Genomic DNA, 14,100 nt, shown 5'->3' on the forward strand with positions numbered 1-14,100 from the left:
GGAGCTGGATGGTCTAAGATGGGCTCCCTTGCATGTCTGATAGTTGGTTCTGGCTGTTAGTTGAGCCTGTCTCCATGTATGAGGATTTTAGCCTGCACAGCTCTAAGGAAGGAGTTGTCATTAACTGAAATGTAAAGCCTACTGGAGATCTCAGTGCCGCGGTAGAGTGTAAACCTTGATATACAAACACATTTCAAGTCTCTTCTGTGTCACATTTGATGTTTCATTTGGCTAAAGCCAAGTCCATGACCAAACCCAGTTTCACAGGATAGAGAAATAGATTCCACTTTTTGATGGAAGGAATGAGAAAATAAATTTGTAAAGAGAAAGGCATAGTTGATTGGATGAATTTGTGGCTATTAATCTCCCACACAGAGGGCCAGATCAGAAATGCCCCAATGCCCTTGAAGCCATTTTTAAGGACTGGCTTTCTCTTTGAATGTAAAGGGAATACATTGAAGAATTTTAAGCAGAGGAGTGACATGATTTGACTTTTTTTTTTTTTTAAAGATTTTATTTATTTGACAGAGAGAGACAGTGAGAGAGGGAGAAGCAGGCCTCCCGCTGAGCAGGGAGCCCAATGCGGGGCTCGATCCCAGAACCCTGGGATCATGGCCTGAGCCGAAGGCAGATGTTCAATGACTGAGCCACCCAGTTTATTTTTAAAGGATCATTCTGGGGGCACCTGGGTGGCTCAGTTGTTAAGTGTCTGCCTTCGGCTCAGGTCATGATCCCAGGGGCCTGGGATTGAGCCCAGCATCGGGCTCCCTGCTCAGCGGGAGGCCTGCTTCTCCCTCTCCTGCTCCCCCTGCTTGTGTTCCCTCTCTCGCTGTCTCTCTCTCTGTCAAGTAATAAATAAAATCTTTAAAAAAAAAGTAAAGGATCATTCTGGTTTAGTATTGAGAATAGATTATATGGTGGCAAGGGAGACCAAGTAAGGAGGCCATTCTAGTAACCCAGACAAGATATGACCATGGCTCAGACTAAAGTAGTAGAAGTGAAGATAAAAAGTGGTTAGATTTTGGATGTATTTTGAATGTACAGCCAACAGGATTTTCTGGTGGATTGAATGTAAGGTACGAAAGAGAGAAATTGATGACTACAAGGATTTTAGATTGAACAGTTGGAAGAATGGACTTGTCATTAACGAGATATAAAGTCTGCTGATGGGGCAGGTTTTGTGGGCAAGAGCAAGAGTTCAGTCTAAGATGTCTGTTAGATGTCTAAGTGAGAATAACTGACTATATGAGTCTGGAATTTAGGAGGTCTGGGCTGGAAATATAATTGAAGGAGGTATTACAATTAGATGGTATTTAAAATCAAGAGACTAGATGAAGTTACCAAGAGAGGGGATGAATGTAAATAAAGGAGAGAAGAGGAAAAAGAACTGAGCCCTGAATAATTCGGTTTGAGAAGAGGAGGAGGAATAGTATCCCATGATGAATGAGGAAAATCAAGAGTATGGTGTATTGGAAACCAAGTATAGAAATTCTTCGTAGGAGGAGAGAAACAGCTCTGTCAAATGATGATGATAGGTCAAGTAAGGTAAGGACTAAGAACTCATCTTTGGATATAGTAATGTAGAGATGATTGGTCATCTTCCCAAACATTTTTTGGTAGAATGATGAGATTAAAACCAGTTGAGTGAGTTTGAGAATGGGAAGAGAGGCATTTGGAGACTGAGTTTAGACAATTTTAATGAGTTTTACTTCAGTACGGAGCATAGAAATGGGCAGTAACTGGTAGAGGAAATGGGGTCAAAAAGAAGTTTCTTTAAGGTGGGAGATGGGGAAAATGTTCATGGAAAAAATTCAGTAGAGAGGGAAAATTGGTCCATTTCTTTCATTTATTTTATTTAATAAACTTACATGTACACTTCAAACCACTTTACAAATATGAACTCACCTAATATAAGAATGAAACAGTGACTGGCCATTCAGTATAAAGTACTGTGGTGAGTGCTCTCAGGAGTTCAGTAATGTGTAAGACACAACTTTGACTTAAGGACTCATGATCTCTATTAGAAAATATGAAAACTTGCCAAAATAACTAAAAATAGGAAGGTGTGATACAAAATAGAAAAATTATATCATTTACAAGTATAGAGAAGGGAGAGTATTTTCAGCTGGGGAATAAGTGTCCATAATTTGATTCCAGTTAAATAACTGTGGGCCTTTAAAGGTAGGGCTCACTTGGACTTCAGTGTATATGTTTTTACCTTGAGCATGGACAGGAGTGTGTGTGTTGTAAGGCAGACTGGGGACAGGGTTTGAGGTAGAAGGGAAAACATTTTCTTTTCATTTGTAGTTTCAAGAAGTCAAAAAAGCAGAAAAGACAACCTGGGAGATAACACCCTTCTCTATCGCCATAATTGTCATCTCCATGTTTATACTTCTAATCCCCATATGTGGGGGAAGGGGGGTGGTGGAGGGAAGGATATATGAGTGTACACGTGCAAACTGCGTATGCATCTTCAGTACCTGAAATACAAGAATTCCTCTGTTAGTCCTCTATTTGATTCTATTAGATATATTTAGGAGCCTATCTTTGATTTTAAAATAGTTTGGGGAACAATCCAGATTATTTTTCAGATAAATAAAATAGGAAAATTTGAGATGTGTAAGCCCAGGAGATAGGATTAGAATATGTCCTTTAATTCTCATTTGCTCTTCATGAAAATTGTAGTGGTTGTTGGAAGTCTGAGAGTAAGTGGAGAATACAAACTGTTTAGATAGATACTTGGGTGGAAGAAAGTATTTTATATTCAGTGGAAACCTGTGAGGATAAGTTTATAGAGAATCGCTTCTGGAGAGTGTAGAAGCTCAATTCAAGTTGGTTTTCTATTTCTGGTGGTTCCTCTATTGTCTATTTTTAATTTTTTTCTAAAGATTTTATTTATTTATTTGACACACACAGCGAGAGAGGGAGCACAAGCAGGGGGAGTGGGAGAGGAAGAAGCAAGCTTCCTGCCGAGCAGGGAGCCCAGTGCGGAGCCCGATGAGGAGCTCGATCCCAGGACTCTGGGATCATGACCTGAGCTGAAGGCAGACGCTTAACAACTGAGCCACCCAGGCACCCCAATTGTCTATTTTTTAAGAGTATAGGCACATTCTGGGGCACCTAGGTGGCGCAGTTTGTTAAAGCGCCTGACTCTTGTTTCAGCTCAGGTCATGATCTCAGGGTCTTGAGATCAAGCCCCCCACCAGGCTCAGCGCTCAGCTCAGAGTCTGCTTGAGATTCTTTCTTCCTCCCCCTTGCTTGTGCGTGTGTACACACACACACACTCTCTCTCTCTCACACGCACACACAAATAAATAAATAAAATCTTTAAAAAAATGTAGGCATATTTTAATTATGTCCTGATTGCAAGTTCAGGGTAAAGATTCTTATGGGGACCCAAAAGAGCTCACAAAAAGAGGAATATGTATGGTCAAATTATGTATCAAACAATGGTCAGGTTTATCCTTAATTAAAAGAATGCAATTGATAATTAAAATGAGATTTTATTTTCACTTATTGGAGTAATCAAATGCAAAAGTTGATACCTAGAGCTGGCACAGTCATTCGCCTACACTGTTGGTAGTAGTGCAAATTGCTGTAATCTTTCCAAAGGGTAATTCGGTAATCTCCATCAAAGTGTAAAACATGTGCACTCTCTGATACACTGATGGAATTTACATTATTAGTATACCCACAGAAGTTTACCAGATATATACATAAATATGTATATATGTATACTGTTGTCATTCAGGGAAGAAATTGTTTTGATGCCCACTTGAAGTGCCACAACATTAAATATCTTTGATATACCCCTTCCCCCCCCAAGATGGTGCAGCCTTCTTCCTTACCCGAGGAACTGGATCCCATATTATCCTATTTAAAAGTTATCTGATGGGTTCAAAGAAATTGTAAGTTTCCTAGAAATAAAGGCTTTTCATTTATTCTGTTAATGGCGGTCACTAGAGATGAGGTATGTTCAGAATGAGATCAAATGCTACTCCAAGATGAGTCTCACCAAAGAGCTATTAGAAGCAGAATTGGCAACAATAGGAAGCTGCTAATTAGAAAACAAAAGACTACATGTATTAGTATGTGAGAATAAAATGGGGGAATGGGTAGTCTGGAGAAAGTTTACCACAACTCTTACGTCTTCAGATAATTCTTTTAATTTCTAAGAGGTCCATTTTCATTTTGAAGAACCAAACTGCCAGTGAGGTCACACAATTTGAGAGAGGAAAGGAAGAGAGAACTTTTATTATATACTTCTTCCTAAACTAAAGCTACTTTTATATTTTACATCATTGCGTTTACATTTATGATGCATACATTTTATCATACATATTTTATCCAATACAGGTCACTTTATGAAACAATCCAGTTTTTGCCTGTTTATCTAATGTTTTCCCTTGTATGTGAGCTGTGGTAAATTGCTTGCATCATTTGACTGTTATTCTCCACTGAATCAGTTATATGCCAGACTACCTCTGAGTTTTGGAGCTGTATAAAGAGAAATAGTAAAGCCAAGTCCAGGACATCCAGGTGGCCGCTGTTCATACCTCAAACAATGAGCAAGATCTAAAGAACTGCACTCAATTAATGTATTCTTTTGGAGCATGAAAGCAGGATTAGAGGAAGGTAGAAATATTATAGGTTCTTACTGACCAGGTGGTTGTGGTTTTGACTGATCAGCATGAACATTTTCACCTTGGAGGCAAAGGCTCTAGATTGCATTGTTGTTTCTAAAAAGAAGAATGGTATTATCAAGAGACTAAGACTCAAGAGACCTGGTTTATAGTACCAGCCCTACATGACTAGGTAGGAACTTGGGGAATTTAGTTAACATGCCAGAGCTTTTATTTCTCATCTGTAAAATAAACCTTTTCACAAGGTAACCTCTCAAGATCTTCAGATTTTAGGAGGCTCAGATGAATATCATGTACATGAATACACATGTACAGACATGTATAGATCGGTTTTAAAAATCAAAATATACATTTTCCTATGACTCAAAAATACAGACTCATGTCTCAAACTTTGCATATATTCTGTTTCTAGACAGTTATTAGATTTAAAAAACAGTTGTGTTTTTGTTTTTTAAGTGATTTCTACACCCAACATGGGGCTCAAACTCCTAACCCTGAGATCAGGAGTCACGTGCTGTACTGACCTAGCCAGCCAAGCTCCCCTAAAAAGCAACTTCTTAACTGATTATCCATCTCCCTCCCTCCCTCCCTTCCTTCCTCCCTTCCTTGTGGTGGAGGGGGAGGGGCAGAAGGAGACAGAGATGGGGAGAGAATCTTAAGCAGGCTCCACGCACAGTATAGAGCCCTGTGCAGGGCTCGATCTCACAACCCTGAGATCATGACCTGAGGTGAAATCAAGAGTCGGACTTAACTGACTGAGCCACCCAGACACCCCATGATTATTATTCTTTAATTACAAACTGTTTATATGCAGTAAGTGAGGGATTTTACCTTACTTAAACTGGAACTAATAGTATATAGGAAAATCAGGATTTAGACAGTCTTATTACTTTGGGTAGGGTGGTTATTTGCTTTGAAAAGCATTCATTTTATAATTTCTTTAACCACTTTTAAGTCTGATGTAATATTAAATGTAATAAATATTATCCTATATGTAAATCTTTCATTTGCATATTGTTTTGTAGAAACAAAATCTGCCTTAAGGGAGAGCAATGTATCTTTATTTGAGATTAATATCTGTGATCTACCAATTAATTGGATAATTGGAATTTGAAATTAGTAAAAATGTGTAGTGAAATGGGTATATATGTGTACTTTTAACATTTACTTGATCTAAAATTTCTAAACCATTACGAGTCTTAAGGTAAAAAAAAAAAAGAGAGGGTAAAACTGTAATGCTTAAGTTCAGTTTTTTACTAATGTTAAAATTAGGTGTAGAAAGGTATTTTCTAGGTGCTGTTAATTCTTTGAAAAACAGACAAATTTTCAGTCTACTTAGCTCCAAATTGTTACTGTTAAAGGCTAGTGGTTAGGAGTACATAAATAAGTACTTTATAAAAGAAGCCCTAATTACTAGGGTGTTAAACAGATTTTCTAAATTTAAGTTATCCCCAAGTAAATTCATTTCCTTTTTTAATAGGATTACTATACTAGTAGATGAGAGGTACTCTGAAAACATAGCATATCTAGATTTCAGCCGTGCCTTTAACAGTTTTTCATTATATCTTTGGGGGGAAATTATGACTGATTATTCATAACTGAATAAATGAATGAAGGTATGAAAATAGTACTAACTCAGATAACTATCACCCTGGAACAAGGTCTCTGATGGTTTGCTGCAGGGTACTTTCTGTCCTGATCAACCTCTTCATTAAGTCCTTGGCGAAAGAGATTGATATGGTTAATCAGAGTTGAAGGTGTCAAGCAGCTGAAAAGAATAATTAAAAATTTCAGCCATATAATTGGAATCCATTGGTATTCTCAAATGAGAAGCAGAAGTCATCACATTATGTGATTCAGCTGTACCACATTTATGTAATTTATGGAAAGGACAGCTGTTCTTAACACCATTTTCAGTTGAAGAGAAAGCAAACAGGAACTAAATTAAATGCTATGACTAGGTTCTCTAGCAAATCTCTTAACGCTTAACAAAGTGATTTAGATACTGCACCAAAAAGAGTCTGTGTAGTGGGATCTTAATTAATCTAAATCAGACAGAGCTCCTGTTAACATTGCAATACATTTAAGAATTAGGATGTCTTAGTCATTCTTTGAAATTAAAATTCTAGAAACGAAGCATTATTAATACTACCTTAGTACCTTACCTTAGGATATTGTATCAGAAACGTTGTTAATATGATTAAAACATGAAACACCCTGAGAGCAGAGTTCCTAGTAGTTGAGAAGAATAAATGAAATGCCTCACAATATCCCCATCTCAATTTTGCTTACAAAGAGACACTAAAAGTACATTGTTTCAATTGATCATGGACAGATTTGTCTTACTAAGTTTTCCCCTTAAGGTTATGAAGACAAGCACTAGGCTATTAGGAATTGTAATTAGGACTTTTCCTTTCCAACTCCTTAGATTAGCAGTCTGCAAATTCTGTAATACCTTTAAAAGCCTTAGCAGTTTTCTCAATTTTAACTTCAAATGTTTTACATATTTTTATCAGATCATAAGGAGATAAAAGTAATTTTTTTCCTGAGTGGCTGCTGAAGTCAGGAACAAACTAGAAACAGTTCCATACTGATTTTCTAAATAATGGCTTAAAAACAGAGGTCTTCCATATTTATTGCTTCTTAGTCTTATATGAGAAATTTGTCCCTCAGACATTTCTAATAAATTCACTTAATCATGGGGTAGACTATGTTTTAAGGTTTCTTACAACTCTCATTTGGAATTCTGTGAACTTTTTTTTTGTAATTATTTTTTACATGGTTGTAGAATCTCAGAAACTAACTCAATCCTTAGAGAATTAAAATTAATTTGTAAACAAATACTGCCTAGTAATCAAAAGCGGTTCTGTAAAACATTGAATACAAAACATGGAAGACCAATTCAGAAGTCAGCCACAACTAGCTGTACTTAAATAATATAAGCATGTATTTGAGGTGATATGATATATGGTTTTATTTTTTACTGATCTAGTCAACAGACATTTATTGAGCTACACTGTCTTTCTTGCTCTGGAGAACCAGAAGTGAATGTTGGGCCTTCCATGTGCAATCATCCCTTATTTTTTTTTTTTAATCATAAATGAATTGGTCTTATATAATTTTTAGGAAGCCTTATTTTATAAGTAGTTTCATTAGGACCACAGATTGTGGACCTGTGTCCATAGGTCCTTATTTTGCTATTGAGAGTTTAATGGTCTGCTACGTTAATTTACCCATTCAAATACTATACAAGTCTGTGTTCTCTAATGGAATACAGAAACCTCAGAACAGGGTTTCCACTCTCTTCTTTGGAATAAGTAATTTTATTGTTATATTAGTGTTTTGTTTTTTGGTGTTTTTTGTTGGTGGTGGTTGTTTTTGAGAGAGAGAGCACAAGTGAGGGGGTGCACAGAGGGAGAGGGGAAGAGAGAGAATCTTAGGCAGGCTCCATGCCTACATGGAGCCCAATGCAGGTCTCACTCGATCTCACGACCCTGAGACCATGACTTGAGCTGCAGTCGAGAGTTGGACACTTAACTGACTGAGCCACCCAGGCACCCTTATATTAGATTTTTTTTTGTTTGTTAAGTGTTTCAAATAGGTTGAGTCTGAGGAAATCAGGCCAGTGAACATGATGGCATCTTTGTTGGATTCTGACAAGTAAAATCAAGGTTGAAGGCTTACAGATATTTAAAGAATGAATCATATTTTGTGAAAATTCTTGAATTATAAAATTTAGTGAGATTTCAGATGTCCAGGAACCTCCCAGTTCTCCCTCCCCCCACCCCCCGCAAACATCCTTTCCAGCTTTTGGAAATATGAGAGTATTTTGGTTGTCACAAAGACTTGGGGAGGGGAGTGATGCTGGCATTTAGTGCGTAGAGCCCATGGAGGCCTTAATGGCCAAAATGCCAGGAGTAACCTTGGTTGGGAGCACAGTCTCAGGCATATTTCCTTCTATTCTTTCCTCTTCTCCTCCTTTTCTTCCTCATTTAGAAATTGAGGACCCCAGCTGTACAGACATTTGGGGTAGTAATGTGCCCTTAGTACACTTATGCCCTTTGCACAGCACTCATTTGGTGCCATTCCCTCTTTTATAGCTAGGAATTTCTTTTGAGAAAACATTGGTATGTAAATTAGAATTCAAAGGGACATTAATTCTTCAACTTTCTATATTAGAACATATTTATTGATCCCAGGAGAAGGTGTCATGTTACCTTCCTTCTTTTCTCCTTTATGGTTAGAATCAATACTACTGCTGTGTATACATCTATTGTGTATACATTGATCCAGTGTAGGAGTGAGTTGTTTCCTAGCTTCAGCACAGTGAAAATGTGCTTGTGCTATTTTTCAGGAACAGTGCAGATTCTCATTCAGCCATTTTAATTACTCTAAGCTTGATATGAATTTGGAATTCAGAAAAGTTAGTTGCTTTGACTTGTTCACTTATATGTGCTGTTCACATTTAGTGTAAAATACATTTGAACTGAAGAGCATATGAATGTTTGGTTTCATATTTGGCATCTATTAAATAATGACTCCAGTTATAGAAACATATCTGGGAGATACAGTGGTTTTTTTTTTGGATCAAAATTTCAGCTTTACTTTCCAGCTATTTCTTTTTTCTTTCTTTTTTTTTTTTAAAGGTCACATTGACTAATCTAGCACCATAATTCCAGTCTTAGGCCATCTCAAGTGGCTGGAAGGAGGAAGGGATGAGGTGAGGAAGTTGGAAAAGGGTGGTTCTTAACTTATGGCCCCATCTATGCTCTCAAGCGACGCAGGATCTAACAGGAAAATTGTTGAGGCTTGAATTCAAAACAAAAGCTTTTGGTTCAGATGGTAAGGAGGCCCTCAAGAACAGCAGAATCCGTATATCCAGAAGGCAGTGCTGGAGTCCGCCTCATGAACTAGGGGGTTTCTTCTTGGCATCCAAGTCCTTTTTAATTTCTTCTAGTTTTTTAGCCAGGTTTGGTATGTCATAGTTCTGAGCCAGATACATTCCAACCACATTGCCAAAAGTAAATCCAAGCAGGAACTGGAGCATGGCGTCGGCAAGGAGGGTGCTAAGGGCGGCGGCAGCCACTTTCCAGCTATTTCTAAGTGACTGTTTTTTTTCCTTATTATAATTCAAAATACCTGAATTTGATTCATAATTTTCTTTCCCCATATTCCTTTAATCTTCCCTGTTGGAAATCCATCATCATTCTCTTAGGCTAGAAACTTGGGCCTCATCTTTGATTCATTCTTTTCTTTAATCTCCAGTATATAGTCAGCAGATCCTATTGGTTCTTTCTTCAGAAGATCACTAGGCCTTTTCTTTTGCGTTTCCTCTGCCACCACTCTACTCCAATCCTTGCCATGCCTCAGTGTTCTTAACCCCGGCCTCTCACCTCTTTTTCAAGCTTGTGACCACTCAGCTTAAAATTATTGAAACAGAAAACATAAAACATAGTACCTCAGGAAGAAATGGAAGGCAAATGAATATTAACCCTGAGATCATCTTATTTTCAACAGAGTAAAATTTTTCTGTCTTTTGTCCTAAATTTCAACTAATTTCAAAGATTTACGTATTTATTTCATTTAACAATATTTATCAAGTATATGCTCCTTCTGGTGATAATAGCTAAATATTATACTTACTGCCTTTTCATTCCCCTTTGACAGTTCATCTGTTTTCTTCAACTATCCTATTTATGTTTTCTCTAGTTTTTCATCTCCAGCCCTCAGCCCTGCAAGTGCCAGTCCTGTTTCATAGCTACTAAGCCTTGATTCATTTTAAGCTCCATAAATCACACAAGTCCACAACTGATGGATGGCAATGCAAGGACTCAGTTCCATCTCCTCTGCAGACCAGCAACCTTCCAACCCCAGAATACAATAATGTAATGGTTTCTTAAGAGAAAGGGTAAAGGAAATGAGAAATTGGCCATTTGACTGGTTTTTGATAACAAATTTTAAGAAGTTTGGGAAGAGTTTTCAGAAGTAGTTAGTATCTGTTGTATTTTGTCTTCATCTTGCTTCTTGCTCTTTCTTGGTTATATCTCTTTATTTAGAGTCATGTGGCTATTCTTAATATTTGGAACCACTGGGGCTCTGTGCGGTTTAGTGGAAAATTAAATAGCAAAGAATAATGAACAAGCTTACTTTAAAATGTAATAGCTTCATATTTACCTCCCACCTACTCCCCCAGCCCAGCCCACCCCTGCCATCTGTGGCTAGTAATATTTCGCAAAGAATAAATTGAGATAAATTCTTGTTCTCCTTACATGGACTTGAAATAACCCATTGAATGCCATTTTTCTTCATTTTTTAGCAGTTTTCATATTTTCTGAGCATGTGGAAAGTGTGCTTATTTTTTATTCCTTAGAACTTCAGTATGATCTATTGTTCACCTGGGATTTGGAAAGTATAAAATCAACTAAGGATTTTCAAGAGATGGCTTATGTAGCTCTGATATTCATGGAGTATAGCAAGAAAACAGCTCGGCACTGTGGTGAAAAGCATTTTCCAAAACAATACAGCATTATCTATATATTGCCTCCAGGTGGTAGTTTTCCAGACAGAGAATATGCTTTTACTTTATATTTTAAAATTTCTGAGTTTTGGGACATTTGGGTGGCTCAATCGTTAAGCGTCTGCCTTCGGCTCAGGTCATGATCCCAGGGTCCTGGGATCGAGCCCCACATAGGGCTCCCTGCTCAGTGGGAAGCCTGCTTCTCCCTCTCCCACTCCCCCTGCTTGTGTTCCCTCTCTCACTGTGTCTCTCTCTGTCAAATAAATAAAATCTTTAAAAAAATAAAATTTCTGGGTTTTTTGTTTTCTGTTGTTTTGTTTTTTTAACATTGAAGGTTAGGAACTAGAATCAACTTGGTCCTACCAAAGACTCTTTATATTTTTTTCCTCATGAGCCTACTGTTTTGAAAATATTTGTTTAAAAACACCATATACTATTTTCCTTTCAAAAAAAGAAAAGTAGGGGTGCCTGGGTGGCTCCATCGTTAAGCGTCTGCTTTCGGCCCAGGTCATGATCCCAGAGTCCTTGGATCGAGCCCCGCATCGGGCTTCCTGCTCTGCGAGAAGCCTGCTTCTCCCTCTCCCACTCCCCCTGCTTGTGTTCCCTCCCTCTCTCTCTGTCTGTCTCTCTCTGTCAAATAAATTTTTTAAAAAATCTTTTAAAAAATCTTAAAAAAAAAAAAAGTAATCAAGGGCTAAAAGCCAGTCATTTCTTTTTTTTTTTTCCCAGTCATTTCTGAATGACACTGGTACAGTGGTATTACCTGAAATAGTCATAATCCCAGACAAAATTAAATATTTCTCACTTTAATCTGCCTATACAACTTTATTATGGGTGACTGTACACTTTCCATTGGACCCTTTTGTGGACTTCAGGTTGGAGACCACTATTCTATACTATATGTCTCATGACATAAAAACAATTGTTTTATTACACCATTTCATTTTATGCAATAAATTTTTGTATGATTCTGCAGTTGCTTTACAGGCAATACTTGGGGGTTACCTGGCCCGTTCTTGAGTAAGGAGATTGTATTCCTTTATGATACTTTATGGTACTTTGCTTTATGATACTTTGCAGTTGTGTAATAGCTCCCCACAGCACCTTTGAGCCCCTTAGGTGGTAGATGACATTGTGGTACAGGATTCCTTTGAGGTAGGCAGAGACTAAATAAGCAACCTTTACTGCTGCTTGTACTTTTTAAGTTAAGTATCTCGGGTAACTAGACAGGTAATTTAGTTTCTAAACAAGGTCAGTGCTTATATTCTTCTTCCTAAAACCTCATAATTCTGATATTGGCTTTGACGTTAAACAAAAGCCTCTCTTGCTTTCCTTTCTGAACTAAGTCATTCTAATCAGTAAAAGAAAGTATTTGCCTTATTTAAAAGTTCATATGACCATACTAATCTCAAGAGATTTTAAACCCCTTACCAGTTCCTTGCTTTTCATTTGTTGCTCCTCCAGCCACTGGCTGGATATGGGGGTTTGCTTTTATACAAGGAGAGCTGCTGGAGTTAAAGAAAACCTACCTCTTATTGAATCCCATTGGGAGGTTAATGCTAGCGAAACAAGTTGCCTGGTGGAAGAAGGCAGAAGAGACTCCTTGAGAAATGCACAGCCAACTGATGTGACACATCTTAACTTCACCGTCTTTTTTTTTTTTTTTTAGATTTTATTTATATATTAGAGAGAAAGAGAGAGAGCACAAACAGGTGGAGCGGGAGAAGGAGAAGCAGGCTCCCTGCTCAGCAGGGAGTCCAGCGCGGGACTGGATCCCAGGGTTCTGGGATCACGACCTGAATCGAAGGCAGAAGTCCAACCAACTGAGCCACCCAGGCGCCCCTTAACTTCACAGTCTTGCTTGCAAATCTATTCTCTGCCATCTGTGACTACAGATAGTAATTGATTTATTAGATTTATCATTCTTCTTTGACTCAGCTTTACTTTTCCCATCTTTTGCCACTTTAGGAAAAACTTAACCAGTCATTAGGCATCAACATCAAGAAGGTCAGTTTAGGAACAGAACAAGGTTCATGGTCTTTGGACATTATACTCCAGTAGATCCTTCAAGAATAAAATATAGTGAAGTGTAAAAGAGAAGGAGAACATTAGGCATTTTATTGGAAAAAATAAAGTAGTATATTCATGAGTTCTGACAGCTGAGATAGGCTTTAATAATACAGGAAAGTCTCTTTTTTTTTTTAGCCTTTTTTTTAAAGATTTTTACTTATTTTTATTAGAGAGAGAGACAGTGAGAGAGGGAATACAAGCAGGGGTAGTGGGAGAGGGAGAAGCAGGCTTCCCGCCACACAGGGAGCCCAATGTGGGGCTCGATCCCAGGACCCTGGGATCATGACCTGAGCAGAGGGCAGACGCTTAACGACTCAGCCACCCAGGCGCCCCAGCCTTGGTTTTTATAAAAAACATCTTTCGTGTGGTATTTGCTTCTAAATAATTGCAGGGGAGGGAGAAGTGCAGGACATGAGTTAATAATTGAAGCTGGATGAAGAGTGTACAACATTCATTTTTCTCACTTTTATGTATGTTTGAAATGTTACACAGTAAAGAGGTTTTTAGAGACATCTTTTCCCCAGGAATTTTGGAAGGATAAAATCTATTTCCCTATGAAATTTTCAACATTCCCCCCAGTACTATTTCCCTATGAAATTTTCAACATCCCCCCACCCCCAGTACTCAACAGTGTTGAACACAATAAAAATTCTGTCTTAGGTTTGTATTATTGAGGGAAAAATATTTTCTTGTCAGTAAATTCTGAATTTAGCATATTGTTTTTTTAATCTGTTAATGTCCAGATTATATTGTATTTATTCAGCAGTATGAAAATTTATTGCATTAATTGCATTCTAATGAAACTTGTATTCGGTTTTGTTTCTGTTCAAGGGCATATTCAAGCAAACTTTAATTAGTACTGAGAAGTCT

The 14,100-nt window shown here is 37.7% G+C and overlaps 2 protein-coding genes across 4 annotated transcripts in view; one reads left to right on the plus strand and one right to left on the minus strand.

Moving 5' to 3' along the window:
- TMCC1 (transmembrane and coiled-coil domain family 1) overlaps positions 1-14,100 on the plus strand; it is a 251,367-nt gene that overhangs the window by 192,458 nt on the left and 44,809 nt on the right. The window lies entirely within an intron of this gene.
- On the minus strand, positions 9,281-9,717 carry LOC114207664 (short transmembrane mitochondrial protein 1). Its single transcript, XM_028101619.2, has one exon. The coding sequence runs from the start codon at positions 9,688-9,690 to the stop codon at positions 9,547-9,549; it is 144 nt and encodes a 47-aa protein (XP_027957420.1). The 5' UTR covers positions 9,691-9,717; the 3' UTR covers positions 9,281-9,546.

Source organism: Eumetopias jubatus, unplaced genomic scaffold (genome assembly GCF_037043125.1).
Source record: "Eumetopias jubatus isolate StellerSeaLion01/CBP00866 unplaced genomic scaffold, mEumJub1_p1.0 scaffold_1, whole genome shotgun sequence".
NCBI classification, from domain to species: Eukaryota; Metazoa; Chordata; class Mammalia; order Carnivora; family Otariidae; genus Eumetopias; species Eumetopias jubatus.